Below are 22,081 nucleotides of genomic sequence, written 5' to 3'. Positions count from 1 at the left end.
AATTTATAAAATCTTTAAATTATATATTAAAAGTAAACAAAAAACTAGGGTTGTCGATTTAACGCGTTAATTCAGTGCGATTCATTTTACAAAAAATAACGTGTTAAAAAAATTTACGCAATTAATTGCAATGCCCACGGACCATAATACAGAAGATTCCTGAGAGATGCAAGCTTGTAGTACCACCTGTTTACTCCAGGGGGCAGTAAGTGAAATTTCAGCTGTGTGAGCAACACACAGTTTATACAGTGAAGAAACACTTCAGCTGAACAACACAAAACACTTGAAGAGATCTCAAGATGTGTTTAAAGATTGAGTATTAAACTACATTTAACTTGAAACAGTGAACTAAACATTTTATGTTTATGACGCAACGCACCCGAGATGTCTGACGCAGGTGTAGATTGACGGGTCCTTAAACAAGCCCTCATAATAAATCTGAAACTGATTGACAAATTCACTTGTGTAATGGATTGCTGTGAACTGTATGACAATGATTGACTTATGATCAATAATATGGTAGTAAACAATACATTGTATTCTAAATATCGCCGCTTTTTGTATTGTCTTATCAATGATGAACTCTTCTGCTACAAGAATGTAATGCATTTTAATTATCTAAATTTATATATATATTGAATTTATATATTGAGTTATTGTTATATTTGCATATGCGATTAATCGCGATAAATTAATCGGGACACCATGTAATTAATTCATTTAAAAAATTAAATCGATTGACAGCCCTACAAAAAACATTTGCAAAGTGTTAAATATAAAAAATGTGTCATTTCGTCTAAAATGCCGGCTGCATAAATAACACATTAAATCTAAAAGAATCTCTATAGTGTGTTGCGTGACTAACCAAAGTCCTGGTTAACCAAACCTAAAAGGCTCTTCTTCCATCTAAACCTCTGTTTGTTCCCTCCAAGACCTATAGTCAGCGATATTCGATCCTGATGTGAAACCTAGTGGGCGTGGCCTATTGTCAAGAAGAAGTTTGTTTGGATTGACCACTGGTCAATTCACAAAGGGTCAAGCCGAAAATGATGCTTCGGGGAAACTGATGCTGGAATATTTTCAGCCCTGTAATTTACAACCTGGCGTGCAGTTACACAAGTGAGAAAAGGGCAGGAAACATTTGCTCTGTGCTGTTGAATTCAAGCGACCAGTGCTGGGCATTGTCAGTTTGACCCTGTTCTTTCCTGTTATTTCTTGGTAGTCAATCTGTGAAGTTCATGCTCGATTCACTGTATACTTTGGTTCGTTTGCAAAAAAAATGGAAATATTGGATATTTGGATTTAAAGGGATAGTTTACCCCAAAACTAAAAGAGAAAAGTTCAATAGTAGGGAAACATATTAATTACTAAATGGACACGGTTACATTTAAGACATTAAATGAACGTGATGCTATAAAACAATGGGGAAATAATGATTGTGCTTTCAAACCTGATGCCCCCAGGATTTCTTATCTCTGTCCTAACAGTATCACTACTCAGCAGACAAACACAATAGCAGGAACTCTCAACGAATAAAAGTGATGACACAGCAGTGCGGTGGAGTACACGCTGCTGTTTTTTTACTATATGGAATGTCTACTTTCCAATTTCAGTCTTGTGCAAAATTGAGTTTCGCCCCTTAAAATGACATTTGTATGCTTCCTTTAACAAGCACATTTAAAACAAAGTTTAAACATTCGCTAAAGCTTGAAAACAAAACTGATAAAACAATATACAAGCTTTTGATGGTCTAAGTTGCTTTATATTTGCTCCATTAGCTCAAGTGGTTTATCATTGCATTATCGAGACTAAGGCTGAGGGTTCGAAATCGGGGGGAAACACCTATTGATAGGTTGCATTTGATAAAGTTTGGATAGAAATGTCTGAGAAATGCAAGGTTGTATATCTCGACTAACACTGCGATAACTAAATATTTAAAGAATTGACCGTTTTCAAATTCTGCTGAACCCTGCAGTCCTGTCAGCTGACAAACATGAACTTCCCAACCATCATGGAGGCGACACGGTGGAGGAAATCCGGTCATTTTCCTGTCAGGAAAAGATGTTTTTATCCCCCTACTCTTGCTTGAAGCTCTTGCGTGGTCGTATCAAACCTCACTCGCTCTCTGCTCTGAACCAGGTCAACATGCGAATCCTTGAAAGCACATGAGAGCGAGTGTCTGAACAGATTTTTGGAGATGTTTGGGAGAGTTTGAGAGTTTCTGTTCTGTCCTGTGACAAGAAATTGCAGCGGGTCACAGGGGGAAGTTATTTTAGCTGGTGTTGCATGCTTATCTGAGTAATTGCAGACAGGGATCAAATATGTCTTATCTTCTAATTGTGGGAATCATGGTACTGTGGAGTTCACAGCTTCAGGTAAGTCACATGAATTGAGAGGTCTTGTTTAAATGATTTGATCCTGATTTGAAGTGTACATACAAAAAAGTACAATGGTTTAACTATAGTTATTTGGACTTGGCACCATGATAAAATAATGTTCTGTTGGACATGTAACATGGTAGTACCATAGTATTTGTTGAGGCACCTTGATATGTAAATACAATGGTAAGTGAACACGACTTTCGTTGGACCTTTACCATGGTAAGTCCATACTATGTAAAAATAACAAGCATATTTGTACATGGTACCATGATATTATAATGTTTTGGGGTACTTTGGAGTACCAACCTTGCTTCATTGCAAATTGAAGCACTGATCATTTGCGGCTAGTTTGCCAAAACACAATGCTAAATATCTTCTTTGAAAATTATACCATGATAATATAAATTTTTTGGGTTTGTGTCATAGTAAAACCTTTGTATTGTTGGTAGATCCATGTAAATTCTATGGTATATGAATTTGGTTATCTTTTTGGGTTTGATACCATGATGATATCATGTTGGTTGGAAATAGACCATGGTAATACCATGTTATTCATTCAAACACTTTGATGTACCATGTGAATACCATAGTATATGAATACAGCTATCTTCTTTGAACATGGGACCATGATAATACCCTGTTTTAAGGGCATGTACCATGGTAATATCATGGTGTTCTTGGAAGCACCATTGAGTATCTTTCATATATCATGGGACCATAATAATACCCTGTTTTAAGGGCATGTACCATGGTAATATCATGGTGTTCTTGGAAGCACCATTGAGTATCTTTCATATATCATGGGACCATAATAATACCCTGTTTTAAGGGCATGTACCATGGTAATATCATGGTGTTCTTGGAAGCACCATTGAGTATCTTTTAAATGCCGTAATATATAAATATGCTAATCTTCTTTGAACATGGGACCATGATAATACCCTGTTTTAAGGGCATGTACCATGGTAATATCATGGTGTTCTTGGAAGCACCATTGTGTATCTTTTAAATGCCGTAGTATATAAATATGCTAATCTTCTTTAGACATAGCATGATAATATAAAATGTATGGGCATGTACCGTGAGCACCTTGGAGTACCATGGTAATACCATAATACATGAATATTGTAAGCAACTTTGTACAAAGTAGCATGATATTTTCATGCTTTTGAACAGGTCATACCATGGTTTTCTTAAAAGCTCCTTGGGGTACCTTGTAATTATGTATATAAATGTGCATAAACATTGCAATCTTCTATGATGATATTGTGTATTTTACATTAAACGCGGTAATACCATGGGATTCTTGGAAGCACCTTTGTGTACCATGTAAATACCATGGTATATACTGTAAATATGGTAATTTTTGGGCATGATACCGTGATTATATTAAACCTTTGGGCATATTCCATGGTAATACACAGTATTCTACTATAATAAATGCTAAATACTACAGCATATGAATATTGTAATCATTCAACATCATCACATCATTGTACCACCATTGTATATCATCTGATTTGCCTTTTATTTTTAGTCTTGTTGGCACATTTGGGTTTCTTTTTTTCCAGGCCTCCTTGAATCGTTGCGATACACCTCGCAAGGTCCTGCACACGACTCCCTGCACGTCCTGTGCGGCTTCAACGTTTGTTGTCTGTCCGCGAGGTTTCAGGAAAACGTCGAAGAACGAGGGGAACACTGGCTGCAGGTGACAAAACAGGCAATGTTGTGAAGCCTTTTCCTCCCTTCTGATAAAGCCAGATTATCCCAGCCTGATCTGCTGGTTTTAACTGGTTTATGCTGTTTTAGGTGGTTTAAGTTGGTTTCCAAGCCTGACCAGCTGAAAAGTGCCCAAGCACCCATTTAAAACAGCTGACAGACCAGGCTAAAAATAGGGACCAGCTGAGACCAGCTAACCATCACCAGACTCATTTTAGCTGGTTTTTGTTTAGCAGAATTTCCCCAGAAAGTTTGTGTCTTAAGTGTCCATCTCTTGGCATTTCAGTTATGTGGTGGAAATTGGGGATCGTCAGGTAGAGCTGCCTGGGTGCTTTCACACCTGTGAGAAGGTGACGACAGTCCAAAGGTGTTGTCCGGATTTCTGGGGTCCCCTGTGCTTGCGTAAGTGCTCTAGTGTCCCAAAAAAGTATTTGGACACTGAAGCTACAGTTTAAAACATCTGAATGTCTTTGCATTTGATAAAAGGACAAACCAAGTGGCATTTATTTTAAAGGCACAAGCACACAGATTTTTTTTTATATCTCACAATCGTGACTTTTGCGACTTTATTTCTTTAGTTATTTTATGCAATTGTGAGTTTATTTCTCGTAATAGTGACTCTCATAATTGTGTGTTTATATCACAAATTGTTAATTTGCATCTCGCATATGTGACTATTTCTTGTAATTGCGTTTATATTATGCAATTGTGACTATTTCTCGTAATTGCGTGTCTATATCACAAATTGTGACTATTTCTTTTAATTGCATTTATATTATGCAATTGTGACTATCTCTCGCAATTGTGACTTTATTTCTCGTAATTGCGTGTTTATATCACACATTTGTGACTTTATTTCTCGTAATTGCGTGTTTATATCACACAATTGTAACTATTTCTCGTAATTGCGTGTTTATATCACACATTTGTGACTTTATTTCTCGTAATTGCGTGTTTATATCACACAATTGTAACAATTTCTCGTAATTGCGTGTTAACTATTTCTCGTAATTGCGTGTTTATATCACACATTTGTGACTTTATTTCTCGTAATTGCGTGTTTATATCACACATTTGTGACTTTATTTCTCGTAATTGCGTGTTTATATCACACAATTGTAACAATTTCTCGTAATTGCGTGTTTATATCATGCAATTGCCAGTTTATTTCTCGCAGTTGTGACTATTTCTTGCAATTGTGACTTTATTTCTCACAATCGCGTTTACATCACGCAATTGTAATCCTATTTCTCACAATTGAGACTATGTCTCTTAATTGAGTGTTTGTCACATAATTGTGACTTTATTTCTTGCAATTGCATATTTATATCAGGCAAGTATGAATTTTTCCGCGATTGTGAATTTACTTCTAGGAATTGCGTGTTTATATCACACTGTCATGTCTCGATGTGTTTTTGTTCATGTCTTTTATTTTGAAATTCTAGTTCCTGTTTCATGTGATTTCATGTTTCCCTCCATGTTCATGTGTCTTGTTTTCATTTGTTTATTGTCTTATCAGTTCTAGTTTGTCATTGGTTTAAGGTTATTAGTCTTGTTATCTTGTTTATCTGTTTATTGGTTTTATTGTTATTGTGTATTTAAGCCCTCATGTTTGCCATTGTCTCTGGTCAAGTATTGTGAATGTAACCTTGTTGTTAGTCAAGTCATAGTCAAGTTAAGTCTAGTTCATGTTAATGTTTGTTTCACGTGCAGATTTACGGTTGTTTGGAAATCACTTTGGTTAATAAACTGCACTTGGGTTCTCACTACGTCATCGTTATTGTCAGCAACAGACCATCGTTACACACACAATTGCAACTTTTTCTCGCAATTGTGACTTCATTTCTTGTAATTGCCTGTTTGTATCACACAGCTGTAAGTTTTCTGCTTGGAATTGTGAGATATAAAGTCACTATTATACAGTATATAGTCAGAATTACCTTTTTATTTCCATTATCCGTGGTAGGGTCCAGCTTCCATACTTCCCAAAATGATTAAACAAAATTGGACACTTTCTGATTGTACAACATTAGCAGATTTTGTTTATGAGCGATTCATAAAATCACCATTTCTTGAACAAGATAATCTACTTCAGGTTGCTCCAGGGATTGTGCCTGGATAAATGGAGGCCCATTATAAGTCACTTTGGACAGGAACATAGCTAGATACTAAAAACAATATCCTAACCAGTCCTTTGTGTTTCTTCAGCTTGTCCTAGTTGGTCAGGAAAGACATGCAATGGTTATGGTACATGTGCATCTGGTGACTCAGGGAACGGCACATGTATTTGTGAGGTAAACGCATTTCTATACCGTTAATCAAAGTAATTCCATCCATATGTAGTTCATTAGCATATGTAAAAAAAAAAAACAACAGAAAACCTAAGCTGCTGTCATGGTGAGACACATCATTTATTATAGTCTACAGCAGGGGTGCCCAATACGTCGATCACGATCTACCAGTCGATCGCTAAGGCAATGCTGGTAGATCGCACAAAATTGAAATGTACTTTCGTTAAATTTTTATAAAAATAAATATAATGTCTTTCCTTCTTTTAGTTTCTGTTTGACTTGCACTTGACTAGTAAATATTGACCAGGCGAGGTTTTGTTTATTCAGTTGCCATGACAACTAGGTTTGCATACGCGCCTTCCAAGGACTTCTGAGAAAAGAGCGCGAAATTGTCTGATTCCATTCAGTTTAGCCTAATCTGGGCAGTAGCATCGCAATTTCGCGCTCTTTTCTCAGAAATCCTTGGAAGGCGTGTATGCGCAAACCTAGTTGTCATGGCAACTGAATAAACAAAACCTGGCCTGGTCAATATTTACTCGTCATCAGAATAAGGTAAATGCCCTGGATATTGTAATCTACTGTGCTGTAGGTTTTTGGGTTTAGTGTTAAAACTGAATGATATCAACATTGAACATTATTATATATTTTTTTTATTAATTAGAAGATGAATTCCATGTAGGGAATACATGCAGTAGTCCCAACAAGCATTTTCTTATTTTAAATGAAACTGTGCTTTTTTAGTTGGTAGCTCTTACTGAGTTGGTCATTTAAAAGTAGATCATCACACAAAAAAGTGTGGGCACCCCTGCTCTACAGGGATTCATTTTGTGGATAATAATGCTTTTGGCAATTAATTATTGATCATTTTTACACGGCTCTCTGGAATACTTGATTCTGATTGGTAAATTGAAGTATGCTGCGGTCAAACATTTATGTGTAATAACGGCTAAATATTATATTCCTTATCCATTTATTTATTGATTTATATAATAGGTGGGATAAAACCCCTAAAATAAACCCCTTCAGGGTGATTCAAGACCACTCGTGTTGGGGTTTATTTTGGAATAATAACCAAATGACATTCACCCACTAAATATTAAATAAATGGACAATAAATATAGATTTGAGTTTAAAAAATGTACTATGTGAGAAGAAAGTGACATGAAACTAGCACAACTATCTAGGAAATCAGTTGCCAGGAACAACAGTCAATTATACAGTCAGAACGCTGTGGCCAATCAGAATCAAGCAATCCAGAGTGCAATATAAATATAATACTGTATTATATCAATAATTAAGCACTCTTATTACTTTTCAGGAGAGATATACTGGGTTTGCTTGCCAGAACTGCGTAAATAAGAACGCCTATGGAGATCAATGCCATTCAGGTCTGTTATTGTCATTCTGCCTTTATATGAAATAAAAATAGATTTAAAAGTCTTATTGCAAAACTTCTATGTAATAGAGTGCAATTGTGTGAATGGAAAGTGTAACTCGGGACCAGACGGGAATGGAGAATGTTACTGCCAACCACCATATTCAGGACCAAAGTGCGATAAAGGTAATTAAGCGAATGATTTTTGTGGTTTTATTTACCACAGTATTTCTCATTACATACCTTGTTACACTCTTGTGTGACCCAGAACACTGTGGAAAAAGTACCAATAAACTATCATGATACAACCATGTTTTTGTGAACATTTGACATGACAAAAACAAGTATTTTAAAGTTTTTACCATGGTTATTCTATGGTACTTTTTGACATATCACCATGTAAATACCATGTTTCAGAAATATGGTAAACACTAAGTACCATGGTACCATCATATTACTTTTTGAACGGTTCTAGGATAGCAGGCCTACACATTACTTAGTATATCATCACATTGTAATGAAATTTATTCAACCTTAATTTTTTATTAATTCTTGTCCTTTATAGTTTCTTCATCTTGTTCAAACTGTCCGGCATACTCATACTGTAAGGGTGATGACACAATCTCTGTGTGTGAATGTTTGCCTGGATACAGCAAGATTGGACTCGCATGTACAGGTACAACCACAACATGCTACATGCTAAAGTGGTAAACATTAAATTTATTGTGTTTTGTGTTATGTATAACAAATTAAGTAGTTAATTTGATCTATAAGCTTAAACACTAACTTTCCTGAACCATTTCTAATTAGCAGAATTATTTGTATCAAGCAAAATGCTAATGTTACCTAACATTCAATGGGCTAACTTTAAGCTAATGCTAACAACAATTAGCTAAACGCATGATTTTTACCTCCTAATTTGTATTATTAGTGTTGCAATCAGTATTATGTTTGGTCTTACCTTTTGGTTAGGGATTTGAACAAACCCCTAAGATTAAAAACGAGTATATTAAAGATAGTTTGTGCCATGAACATGATACTTCAAACTCGTTTGGCTTGTTTTTGCAAATCAGGTAACAGTTTGTAATGCCCGGTGTCTGTTGCTATTACATGTAGCAGATCACTTCAGTCAATAAATACACTATTACCACATCCATTTACCATATATCACTAAATTCAACATTTTGATGCAATTATGTGCAGTACTTGCACAGAATATTCTAGCATAGTAGTATAATTTAACAGTGAATGCATGATGCTAACTGAAAACACTCAGAACTGTTTAATTTTACCACTCGTGGCCTTGCTTAAATATAGCTTTCTAGACATTAATTTATGTATTTTTATGATCAATACAACATCAATCTTCAAAGCTATATTGTAGTATTTACTTACTATCAGGCACTGGATGCAATGCCTAAAGCAACTTCTTTCAGCCTACTGAAATCTCTTTGGGGTGCTAGGGGGACTGGATTTCAGAGGGGCACTAAATTGTTCATGAGAACGGCACAGACACGGACAAAAAAATCTGTGCTGAGTGCAATTTGCACGGCACAATTTCCAATCATGCAGGGTGAACGTAGGTGTAAGTTTGCTGTGGATTACTGTGATCTGGCATCTCTCTGCGTCCTGTTTCAGGTATGTGTACATCAGGGATCTGTGACGTGAACGCAAAATGTTCATTCAGTGGTGGTCAGTTTCACTGTAAGTGTGAAGATGGGTTTGTGGGTGATGGCAAACACTGCGTTCCCATCAACCCTTGCGACACTAATAACGGAGGCTGTACTAAATTATCCACCATCTGTGAATACACCGGCCCAGGCAAGGTGAGCTGCAATGCATATCATAGAATCACAATCTGAAGCTGATTTTCAATTCCAATCAGATGTTATATCAAACCAATATCAATGAAAATCTTTATGTTAGTGTACTCTCTAAAAGTTGTCCTAAAGTTGTACAAAGACATTTTTTGTGTTTCCTTTTCAGTCGAAATGTGTGTGTGCTCCCGGAACAGAGTCACTCGATCCTTCCATCGGTTGCTTGGCAAAGTCAGCCTGCACGGAGAGTTCGTGCCACAGCAGTGCGAGCTGTGAGACGAGCTCAGACGGCACGCACAGGTCTGTCTGTCACAGCATTTTTTACATGATGACACGATGAAGACTACTTTCACTTCCTTCAATAGCACACTAATGATTGACTGAATCTCACAAAGCCTCTCAAGAAAACGTCCGAGTCACATTTCACCCCAAAATTGAATTAACTTATCATAAAGAAAAAATATTTTTTTTACGATGATTAAGCAAATTTCCCACAAATTTGTATTACTGTAGTAAAAATTGCATTCTCATTGCTGTAATGTAAAAAAAAGCTTTTTCTGGGACTAGTATGATTTTTTGCAATTTGTGTTTTTAAGACAATTAAGCTAATTTTCCCAAACTCTCATTCTCATAATAAAAATCTCATTCTCATTATCGTAATGTGAATTTTTTTATAAGTATTTTTATAAAATGGTAGTATGTATAATACTGTCTTTAATTTATGCTGATTTAAATCAAGTAAGAATATATATTTTGACTTAATATAGTAATAAATACAGTTTTACAGTAATGGGAATCAAGTAAGAATAATGGAAATTGCTACATCGTGTAAAAACGTGTCAAAAGTACAAAATAAAGCCTAATTTTAAGACAATTATGATTTATGTAATCATAATTGTTGTCATAATCAACAATTCATAATCAATATTATTATGTAATATTTTTTTTTTTACAATTAAGCAAGTTTGTCTCTCAATATCATAATAAAATAATCTCATTATTATTATTATTGTAATGCTAAAATAAAGTGATATAATATTTCAATGGTAAAGTATTGATACATCATGGTAGTATTTGATATACTGCATTCAGTCTGTTACTGTGTTTTTCTTTAATACATTAAAAATCACTATAATAATGGAATAATGGAAATTAAAAAAAGAAAAAAAAACATACAAAGTGTAAATAACGTTTTAGTAGTATACTGTCCGAATGCATGCATAGACGGTAATGAGAATTTGGGGGGAAAAGTGCTTAATTGTCAAAAATGTACACAATGCAAACAGCTTCATGGTCCTAAAACAGGCTTTAATTTCCTTGAGTAAAATATTGTTTATATTAAAATATACCTGAAAATGTTTGTTGCAAATCGAAGATGCCCATGTTTGTCCACTAGGAAGAAATTGGTGCTAGTGAGCAAACATATTTGTTTACTAATAAATGTGGCTTGATTAGCTTTCAGTTTAATTTTATTAGACATTTTTGTTCCCTGAGTGCTATATTGTAACCCTAACTCTCCACCTTCTCCTGTTACGTATGCTACGTAAAATGTTGCGTAACTGGCTGTTGTTTGTCTTATATGCTCAATGGAGCCTCCTAGGAAGAAAAACATGGCATCTTTACCTCAACTGAGGATAGTACTGTCTGTACAGATAAAATCTGATGTTTGCTCCTATTAAAACATAAAGGCTTATTATATGCATTAGACTTCTATGCTGAATTATGCACAGCTTAAAGAGACCAGCGGTAATGAGTAATATTTTTCCCTCAAATGCATGATGAAGGGCAGGGCAATAAACCGAGACATTGGTTTCTTTCAGATGCGATTGCAACGCTCAGCAGATTGGCGATGGCAGACGTTGCTATGGTAACCTCATGGAGAGAATCCTGGAGCTGGATAGAGATGGCAGTGAAGCAGCAAACCTCACTGGAAGCATTAGACTGTTTGGTGGGTCTTTTGAGATCAACAGATTCCCCTTTTTTTTTAATAATTTTTTTCTAGACTTGTGTATGTAGCCAGATCTTTGACTAAACAGCAAAAGGTCTGGTCCAAATTGCAGCGTTTTCTGGCCAAGGACCGCCCACTTAGACAGGAAGAGCCGATTGGCTGACATCAGAGTTTGTAGTGACCCTATGTGCCGTTTTAAGGTGGGGTTATATCTGAGATGGATTATACCACAATAAAAGAACAGCGTGGCAGTCTCCACAAATGAGAAATAACGGATAATTTGTAGACAGTCTAAGTGCAGTAAAATACAGATAACTGCAGACTATTTCACAGACTTGTCCTCAGAAGCGCTCATTTTAGAGCTTACTAGAGAGAGAGCTTTTTCCACTTTTGAGTGCAATATGCATCAGGCGGTCAATGAACGAACTGCGGGTGGTACGTGGGCACATCTGTGGCAAAAGTAATTTTTTTCATCCTACTTTGAATGAACATATCCGGTTGTTTTGTAAGTCTGAAAGCAGCTAAAAGACCTTATTGATGCCTGCGCCATCTTGGATTTTTAATAAGAATGACAATGAGGCTGTGAGTGATAGACTTATAGTCTCTTCAATGGCATGGGATAAAGCTGTATAAAGCTTCTAGATCACATCTGGTTTTCCACAACTCATGTTGTCTGGAGTTCTTTGTACCTTGAATGTTCTTGGACAGATATTTTATCAATGTTTTGTACGTGTAAAGATCCAAAAACTCTTTAAACTGCAGTAAAGCCAATTGAAGAGAGTATACGTCTATCCCTCACAGCCTCATCGTCATTCCTGTTAAAAATTAAAGATGCCGCTAGTGTCATTAAGGTCTATAGCCCTGATACTGTAGATGTATTAATGCTATCTTCTGGTTTTCAGAACAAGGGTGTGAGCTTACCCTGAGTCAGCACGGCCCATTCACAGCGTTCATTCCTGTGGGACAGAATCCTTTCCAAGTGAGTGGACCGTACAAAAAAGCTCCAGAAATAACGGCATAGCAGTTTGAGATGTACATCCTTGTAATGAATCCTGTTGTTTTGTGACAACTTCCTGGTTGTGATGTTCAGACAGTATTAGGCAAATCTTCAGCCATTGCGAATGCAGTGTGCAAAAATCACCTTATACTCAGACAGAGACTTTACAAAGATCTGGAGGGGAACGATCTGTGGACGTACGGAGGGGAAAAGATCCGATTCAAAACAAAAAAGGTATCCATCCTTTCTTCCTTTTTTCTTCCCCCTCTTTCTTGCTTCCTTTCCCCTTCTTCCTTCCACCAACCCTTTTTTTCTTCCATCTGTTCTTCTTCCTTCCTTCCTTCGTTCCATCTGTCCTTCCTTTATTCTATCCCTCCTTTTTCCTTTCTTCCATCCATTTTCCCTTGCTTCCATTTGCACTTTCTTCATTCCATCCATTTTCCTCCTTTCCTTCCTTCCATCCATCTGTCCTTCATTTCTTATATCATTCCTTCTGTTCTTCCTTTTTCCTTCCATCTGTCCTTTCTTCATTCCATATTTCATTCTGTCCTTTATCCTTCCTTCTGCCCCATCCTTCCATCCGCCCTTCCTTCTTTCCTAATTAATATACATCCTTTTCCCTTACTTTCTTCCATCCACACTTCCTTCCTTCCTTCCTTGTGTCCTCCTTTACTTTCTTCTCTGTCCTCCCTTCTTTCTGTTCTTTCTTCCTTCCATCCGTCCTTTCTTCTTTCCTTATTTCAATGTGTATTTTTTCTTCCCTTTTTCCTTCCACCCGCCATTTCTTTCCTTCCCTTTTCCTGTCTTCATTCCTTCCTTCCTAGTTCCTTTCTTTCTTACATATTTCCTTCCTTTCTTCATTTGTTCCATATTTTCTTCCTTCCTTCCTTGTCGCCCTCCTTTCTTTCTTCTATCCATCTGCTCTTCCTTCCTACCTTCTTTATTTCTATCATTCTTCTTTCCTCTTTTCTTTCTGTCAATTCTTCAATCTCTCCTTTCTTCTTTATTTAGATCTGCCCCTTTTCTTCCCTCCATTCCATCCATCCATCCTTTCTTTCTTTCTTCCATCCATTCTTTCTTCATCCATCTGATCTTACTTCCTCAAAATATAATTTTTTTCTTCCTTTCTTCCTTATTTCTATCCATCCTTTTCTTTCCTCCTTTTTATTTATTTTTTAATCCCCTTTTCTCCCAATTTGGAATGGCCATTTCCCACTACTTAGTCCTCATGGTGGCGCGATTACTCACCTCAATCTGGGTGGTGGAGGACGAGTCTCAGTTGCCTCTGCTTCTGAGACAGTCAATCTGTGCATCTCATCACATGGCCAGTTGTGTATGACCCTGCGGAGACTCACAGCATGTGGAGGCTCATGCTACTCTCCGCGATCCACACACAAATGACCACACGCCCCATTGAGAGTGAGAACCACTAATCGCAACTATGAGGAGGTTACCCCATGTGACTCTACCCTCCATAGTAACCGGGCCAATGTGGTTGCTTAGGAGACCTGGCTGGAGTCACTCAGCATGCCCTGGATTCAAACTTGCAACTCCAGGGGTGGTAGTCAGCGTCAATACTCATTGAGCTACCCAGGACCCCTCATTTCTTCTTTCTATCTGTTTTCCTTCCACTGCTTCCTTCCTTCCTTCCATCCATACGCCCTTCCTTCTTTCCATATTAATATCTGTCCTTTTTCTTTCCTTTCTTCCCTAGAAAATCACTTGCTATTATATCAAACACAGCTGAAAGATATCTGGTTCGTTAAATGAAACTTAACATTGTCTTTGTGTTTGTTTTTGAGTTGCCACAGTATGCAATAGACTGGCATGTGTTAAGATCAATATTAGATCAAAAATGGCAAAAACGAAACAGCTTTCTCTAGAAACTCGTCAGTCAATCATTGTTGTGAGGAATGAAGGCAATTCAATGCTTGAAATTGCCAAAAAACTAAAGATTTCATACAAAGGTGTAACTACAGTCTTCAAAGACAAAGTACAACTGTCTCTAACAAGGACAGAAAGAGATGTGGAAGTCCAGATGTGCAACTAAACAGGATAAGTACATCAGAGTCTCTAGTTTGAGAAATAGACACCTCAAATGTCCTCCGCTGACAGCTTCATTGAATTCTACCCGCTCAACACCAGTTTCATGTACAACAGTAAAGAGAAGACTCAGGAGGCCTTATGGGAAGAACTGCAAAGAAAAAGCCACTTTTGAAACAGAAAAAGAAAAGGTTCGATTGGGCAAAGAAACACAGACATTGGACAACAGATAATTGGAAAAGAGTGTTACGGATCTGAACCCCATTGAGGTTTTGTGGGATCAGTTAGACTGTAAGGTGTGTGAGAAGTGTCCGACAAGACAGACACATCTATGGCAAGTGCTACAGGAAGTGTGGGGTGAAAGGTCAAGTGCTACAGGAAGTGTGGGGTGAAAGGTCACCTGAGTATCTGGACAAACTGAAAGCTGGAATAACAAGGATCTGCAAAGCTGTCATTGCTGCACATGGAGGATTTTTTGATGAGAACTCTTTGAAGTAGTTTAAGAAGATCTGACATTTATTTCAAATTGTAACAGTAATTTTTCACGTTATAAATGTCCTGACTATCCATTGTGATCAGTTGAATGCCACTTTGGTGAATAAAAGTACCAATTTCTTTCCATAAGAGCAAAATCTGTACATTATTCCACATTAACATTAACTTTTGGCCACCAGTGTAGATCTGCCCTTTTTTCATCCCTCCATTCCATCCATTCTTTTTTCTTCCATCTGTTATTACTTCCTCAAAAAATTATTGTTTGTCTTCCTGCCTTATTTCTGTCCACTGCTTCCATCCTTCGTTCCTTCCTTCCTTTCAGTGTACTTGATTTTCATTAGTGCTCAAACGATATGGGAGAAGGGAATTTAATAATAGCATGTGCCGTGTACACAACATTACTGAATTTAAATGAACACTTATTTATACAACATATACTCAAAATTCACAAAAGATTTGAATAAACAGAAAATGTACTCTTGGTACTGATACAATGTGGAATAATCCATCCTTCCTGCTGCAGATTCAGTGTAATTGATTTTTTCTGTCCACAGCAATTCATATTGATAAGGGATCCAGACGTGTTGTTTACAATACTAAAGAGCGACATCCCTGCATCCAATGGAATAATTCACATTATTGACAAGCCATTTACTCTTGCACATGTTGAATCTTCTAACAACAACATGGAGGTAAAGCCATTGAAACTATTTTACAACCAAAATATTTCATTATAGTTTCTGAATGATGCACAATACCAAACACAACACCCTCAAATGTTGTTTTTGCAACCTCAAGTTCTCCTCCAAAACCATTGCGGAGGTTTTCAGAGAGGACGACAGATTCAATCGATTCCTGTCTCTAGTTGACGTGAGTGATCCCCTCTCTTGCTCTGAATCAGTTTTGCTTTTCTTTACTGAACTCAAGCACTCAAAGCATTTTTTCAATTTCTTCTGCAGAATTGTGGAGCACCGTTGCCTGTGAGCGGTCCAGGTCCGCTGACAGTGTTTGTTCCAACCAACAAAGCCATAGACAAGTTCAGAGATGGAAGTCTTATGTACATGCTCAATGATGTGAGCTGCAATGATTATTTTGATTATAGATTACAACATGTATTTTATTTGGATTAATATTTACTGATGATTCATGCACAATAAGACCAGGAATGGGTATTAAGAAAATAAATAGACACAAGTTTGATTTCATGACTTTAATGACACCGTATACACAAATGGATATTAAATTGGACATTATTAAGTTTTGAACTCAAGAAAGCCTATTTTAGGGAGCCTGGGTAGCTCAATGAGTAAAGACGCTGACTACCACCCCTGGAGTCACGAGTTCAAATCCAGGGCATGCTGAGTGACTCCAGCTAAGTCTCCTAAGCAACCAAATTGGCCCGGTTGCTAGGGAGGCTAGAGTCACATGGGGTAACTTCCTCGTGGTTGCTCAAATGTGTTTCTCGCTCTCGGTGGGGAGCGTGGCGAGTTGTGCGTGGATGCTGCGGAGAATAGCGTAGGCCTCAACACGTGCTATATCTCAGCGGTGATGCGCTCAACAATGCACGGATTGACCGTCTCAGACGTGGAGGCAACTGGGATTTGTCCTCCGCCACCCAGATTAAGGCGAGTCACTACGTCACCACGAGGACTTAGAGCGCATTGGGAATTGGGAATTTTAAAGGGTAACTAAACACCTGCTCAGAGTCTTACTCCACCCACTAGAAATATTTGAAAATGCTGGAAAAGTGGGCAGACCCCGGCGGGGATAGAGGGAACGAACCGAGTGCGGGGCTGAGCGGGGGGGGGGGGCACCTGAGACTCGTAGTGACGGATTAATTGACAGCTGCTGTCAGACTCTATGTTATTATTATTCCTCACACGGTCGCAAGACGACATGTACATGAATCTGGCGTGGTGAGCTGGAACCTGCTTACGTCAGCTGTCACCGCTTACGTCACGAAGTACCGCAACAGCCAATAGGAAAATTCAACTGCAGTAGCCACCGTTCAACCTGAAGAGGGCAGCACTCAGACGTTTTTACACCATATATTGTAGAATTAAAACACTTTATACACAAATGTCAAAAAAATTACTTGAATCAATGACCAGTACTAATAAAGCCCCATTCTTACAGATCATTAACTAAAAAAAGTTGGTTTAGGGTTTAGTTACCCTTTAAATTGGGGAGAAAAGGGGAGAAAAAAAGAAAAAGAAAGAAAAAATCCTATTTTACTCATTTTTTTAAAATGTTATTCATACATTTTTACATATGCATATTTAGACAGTGAATGTTTTATTTGTCTTTCTTCTATAAAGGCCAAACCAAAGCTTCAGATGCTTTTGAAACACCACATGTTTTCGCTGGCTGCTGTGAGTATGACATCTGACATCATGAAGTGTTGCCAATGGTTTCCCACAGTTATTTTCACTTTCAAATGAGGCATTTATGAACGACACTTTAAAGACCTCATAAAATGTTTTGACAAACTAAATTCTCTTGAAAAGGACATTTAGGCTGGACACATCAAAGGGCTTGTCCTTTTTTAAATAGCCAATACCCTTTAGTTTACATTACAGCTGGGCAAAACAATGATTCGCTACTTGCTATTGCTAGTTAGAGGCAGTTGGTATTAGTGGGAGGGATTCTCATTCCAGAGAGCATTTGATTGAATAAACATTAGTTTATACCCCTTAGTGCAAGATGAGTCATCAATATTGTCACCAAAAAGCTGTGGCTCAGGTGGTAGAGTGGGTCGGCCACTAATCGCAGGGTTGGCGGTTCTATTCCCAGCCAACATGACTCCACATGCCGAAGTGTCCTTGGACTCAACCCCAAAATGATCCCAATGGCAGGCTAGTGCCATGCATGGCAGCTCTGCCATCATTGGTGTGTGTGTGTGTGTGTGTGTGATTGGGTGAATGGGACACAGTCTAAAGCTCTTTGGTAACTGCTAAGGTTAAAAAAGGCACTATATAAGAGCAGACCATTTACCATATTTTTGGTCCATGTAATATAATATTATAAATATAATATAATATATAATATAATCTCATTGGTGGGTAAATGGTGTAAATAGGGTAAATAGGGCAGTGGTGGCTCAGCGGTTAAGTCTCTGGGCTACTGACCAGAAGGTCAGGGGTTCAAGACACCACTGTTGGGCCCTTGAGCAAGGCCCTTGAACCTATCTGCTCCAGGGGCACCATATCATGGCTGACCCTGCACTCTGACCCCAGCTTAGCTGGGACAGGTGAAAAAGAAATAATTTCACCATGTATATGCAGAAATGTATGTATAATGTGTGACAATTGATCAATTTATTTATTATTATTTATTAAATATTTAGTTAAAAGTGAGTTTAAACTGGGAATTAAATGTAGCATTGTTAAAACATTTAAGGTTTTTAATTTTCATTGCAAACTGTAGCGATAGAATGTGACAATTTGGCTCAGTTACTGGTACATCATTTTGGAATGATTAACATTCTGTATACTTCTGTATGTCTTTGAATTAGGTCACGGTGGACCAGCTCGCCAGTATGTCTGAGATTACGACCATGGCCAACGAGATCTTAACAATCAATGTCTCCGGGGATGTAAGTGACAAACACGAGCGTGGCATAATTGACTCTAATTACTGTAACTCCAGAATAGACATTTTAATGAAATTTGGTACAAATATGTATGGTTTTGTTCTATGTACAATTAACACATTTGGCACGGTTTTGTACATTTGGTGGCACTATTACATTGCGAAATCGAGAACAAATATGGCTTTAACTGTGAGATCCTTGGTACGATAAACAAAATTTCATAAGCAATATTTTTAGCCAATGTACAAAGTATGCCTATAGGACAATCACCTGCTTGGAGCCCACTGACTAACAAAATATTTTGGCTTTTTCTCACTCTATCCACAGGGACGAGTCTTTCTGGGGGATAAAGGAATACCACTCGAAACGAAAGACATTGTTGCATCCAATGGAATCATTCACCTGATTGACGGGGTTCTTCTACCATCCTCTATAGTTCCCATAATGCCCCATCGGTGTGACGTGAATGAGAGTAGGATCATTGTGGTAGGAGCCTCTTGATTTATACTTTCATTCCTAAACACCAGAAGAACTGACGATAAGATTAATATGTGGGAAATTTGACCAAACCTTGTGCTGTTTTTGCTGTGTGTAGCACCTACTGCTCTGCAGATCCTTCTGAACAGTCCAATTTCTAGAAATTATTGAATGTTTGCATTAAAGTCTTCAAAGCACAGCAGCATAAAACATAGCTGTTTAATTCTAAGGGTCTGAGAGAGGATTGAAAATGGTGACAAAAAAAACGAAATTTTAACTAGTTTCCAACATTATAATCGGACCTCATAAAAAATATTTAGTAAATATTAATATTACAGTATATGACTCTTTTAAGTTGGAAATGGGATAGGTGTTAAATAACTAAAAATGTCTTGATTACTAATACTACAGTACATTATGATGCAATTATACAATATATAATTACCATACTTTGTAAAAATGCAAAGCATTTTCTCTATTTTTAGTCTGCTTGCAATTACCCAGTTGACATTAATGATGCATGACATATAAAGGTTTTATAACATTCATGTTTATTTTATGAATCTTTTTTTATTTGTTTGCTTCTCGTTATAGGGTCCCTGTGTTAGATGCAGCCATCTCTACGAGACACAATGTCCACCTGGAAGTGTTGAGCTGGTATTTTCTTTTTCTTTTGACTAATTCATGACATTTATCAGCCACTAACACATCTACAATCAATGTGCAATCCTTAACAGAGATTTTAAATATATATTTTTAACATCATAATACCTTTCCAAAAAGCTTTCCAGTAAATGCTGTATTGTGGCTTTCTTCCCTTGATAGGACAGTCATCTGAGGGCCTGTGAGCCAAATCCTGATCCGCGTCAAACGTACCCACTCATTGAGACTGGCTGTGCCAAATACTGCAACTCTACTCAAATGGTATGAAAACAAGGTCATACGACCAGATAAACACTCAACACTACTTTCTCTATGAGACTGATGAAGAAGTGACACTGACCTCTTTGTTTCAGCGAGCGGAGTGTTGCAGTGGTTTCTATGGGCCAGACTGTAAACCCTGCATTGGAGGATTCCAGCACCCATGTTATGACAAAGGGACTGTAAGTACTGTATAGATGTGCTGGTTTTATCTTGTCATATTTTTGTTTAATTGTGGCACTGTTGCTGTCTGCAGTGTTTTGATGGAATCGCTGGAAACGGCTCGTGTAAGTGTGAACCAGCGTTTAAAGGCATCGGCTGCCACCTTTGTGCAGACCCCAACAAACACGGAGAGAACTGTGATGAAGGTGAATGTTCTTTTCCATCCGTCCGTCCGTCCGTCCGTCCGTCTGTCTGTCTGGCCATCTAGCCATTTATTCTTCCTTCATCCATCTATTTATTCTTTCTTCATCCATCCATTTATTGTTCCTTCATCCATCTATTTATTCTTTCTTCATCCATCCATCCATTAATTCTTTCGTCATCCATCCATCAATCATCCATTCTTTCTTCATCCATCCATTTATTCTTTCTTCATCCATCTATCCATCAATCATCCATTCTTCCTTCATCCATTCATTTATTCTTTCTTCATCCATCCATCCATTCACCCATCTATTCTTCCTCCATCCATTCATTCACCCATCTATTCTTCCTTGTTCCATCCATTCACCCATCTATTCTTCCTTCTTCCATCCATTCACCCATCTATTCTTCCTTCTTCCATTCATTCACCCATCTATTCTTCCTTCTTCCATCCATTCACCCATCTATTCTTCTTTCTTCCATTCATTCACCCATCTATTCTTCCTTCTTCCATTCATTCACCCATCTATTCTTCCTTCTTCCATCCATTCACCCATCTATTCTTCCTTCTTCCATCCATTCACCCATCTATTCTTCCTTCTTCCATCCATTCACCCATCTATTCTTCCTTCTTCCATTCATTCACCCATCTATTCTTCCTTCTTCCATCCATTCACCCATCTATTCTTCCTTCTTCCATTCATTCACCCATCTATTCTTCCTTCTTCCATTCATTCACCCATCTATTCTTCCATTCATTCACCCATCTATTCTTCCTTCTTCCATCCATCCATTCATTTTTCATTCATCCGTCTGATCATCCATCCATTCTTCTTTCATCCATCTATTCTTTGTTCATCCATTCATTCCTTTATCATCCATCCATCCATCCAACCATTTTTCTCTCAACCATCCATCCATACTTTCTTTCTTCCTTCCCTGCTTCTTTCATCAAGCCATCATCCACCTTATCATCATCCATCCTCCCTTCCCTTATTCCTTCATCCATCCATCAATCCTTCTTTCCCTATTTCCTTCATCACTCCATCCATTCATCTGATCAAGGCAAGTTTATTTATATAGCACATTTCATACACAATGGCAATTCAAAGTGCTTCACATAAAAATGATAAAGAAAATACAAGATAAAAACCAATTTATCTAAATAATAAAATAAAAGAATAAAATAGAATTATTAGAATGAAAGACAAAAGAAAATTATTCAGTGCAATCAGTAAGTGCAGAACAATGCTCAGTCAGAAAATGCACAGCTAAACAGATGTGTTTGATCATCCGTCATCCTTCCCTCCCTCCTCCTTTTATCTAAACATCCATCCATCCATTCTTCCTTTATTCACTCCTGCCTTCATATAGCCATCCATCTAATCATCCATCCATCCTGCCTTCCCTCTTTCCTTCATCAAGCCATCTTTCCTTCCTTCATTCCTTTTTCCCTCCTTCCTTCATCTAGCCATCTTTCCTACCTTTCTTTTTACTTCCTTCCTTCATCCAGCCATCCATTCATCTGTCATTCTTCCTTCCATCCAACCATTCTTCTCTCATCCATCTATTCATCCAACCAATTTATCACCCATCTGTCCTTCCCTCCTTCCTTAGCCTTATTCATTCATCGGGTTATCCATCCATCCATTCCTCCAT

The 22,081-nt window shown here is 37.6% G+C and overlaps 1 protein-coding gene across 1 annotated transcript in view; it reads left to right on the top strand.

Moving 5' to 3' along the window:
* The first annotated feature begins 2,099 nt into the window (after positions 1-2,099).
* The window catches only part of LOC127639588 (stabilin-1-like), a 52,710-nt gene continuing 32,728 nt past the window's right edge, over positions 2,100-22,081 (top strand). The window contains exons 1-22 of the mRNA XM_052121688.1: positions 2,100-2,375; positions 3,953-4,089; positions 4,387-4,502; positions 6,309-6,394; positions 7,710-7,779; positions 7,857-7,952; positions 8,332-8,442; positions 9,405-9,592; positions 9,753-9,883; positions 11,404-11,531; positions 12,434-12,510; positions 12,622-12,762; positions 15,621-15,758; positions 15,865-15,936; positions 16,026-16,139; positions 17,385-17,438; positions 18,581-18,661; positions 18,986-19,144; positions 19,730-19,792; positions 19,961-20,059; positions 20,152-20,238; positions 20,313-20,424. Of these exons, the coding sequence (XP_051977648.1) occupies positions 2,322-2,375; positions 3,953-4,089; positions 4,387-4,502; positions 6,309-6,394; positions 7,710-7,779; positions 7,857-7,952; positions 8,332-8,442; positions 9,405-9,592; positions 9,753-9,883; positions 11,404-11,531; positions 12,434-12,510; positions 12,622-12,762; positions 15,621-15,758; positions 15,865-15,936; positions 16,026-16,139; positions 17,385-17,438; positions 18,581-18,661; positions 18,986-19,144; positions 19,730-19,792; positions 19,961-20,059; positions 20,152-20,238; positions 20,313-20,424 (2,314 nt within the window). The 5' untranslated portion in view covers positions 2,100-2,321. The remainder of the gene's footprint in view (positions 2,376-3,952; positions 4,090-4,386; positions 4,503-6,308; positions 6,395-7,709; positions 7,780-7,856; positions 7,953-8,331; positions 8,443-9,404; positions 9,593-9,752; positions 9,884-11,403; positions 11,532-12,433; positions 12,511-12,621; positions 12,763-15,620; positions 15,759-15,864; positions 15,937-16,025; positions 16,140-17,384; positions 17,439-18,580; positions 18,662-18,985; positions 19,145-19,729; positions 19,793-19,960; positions 20,060-20,151; positions 20,239-20,312; positions 20,425-22,081) is intronic.

The sequence above is a fragment of the Xyrauchen texanus genome, chromosome 48 (assembly GCF_025860055.1).
Source record: "Xyrauchen texanus isolate HMW12.3.18 chromosome 48, RBS_HiC_50CHRs, whole genome shotgun sequence".
In the NCBI taxonomy this organism is placed as follows: domain Eukaryota; kingdom Metazoa; phylum Chordata; class Actinopteri; order Cypriniformes; family Catostomidae; genus Xyrauchen; species Xyrauchen texanus.
Note: the sequence above shows the minus strand (reverse complement) of the source record. Positions and strands in the feature narration are given on the sequence as shown.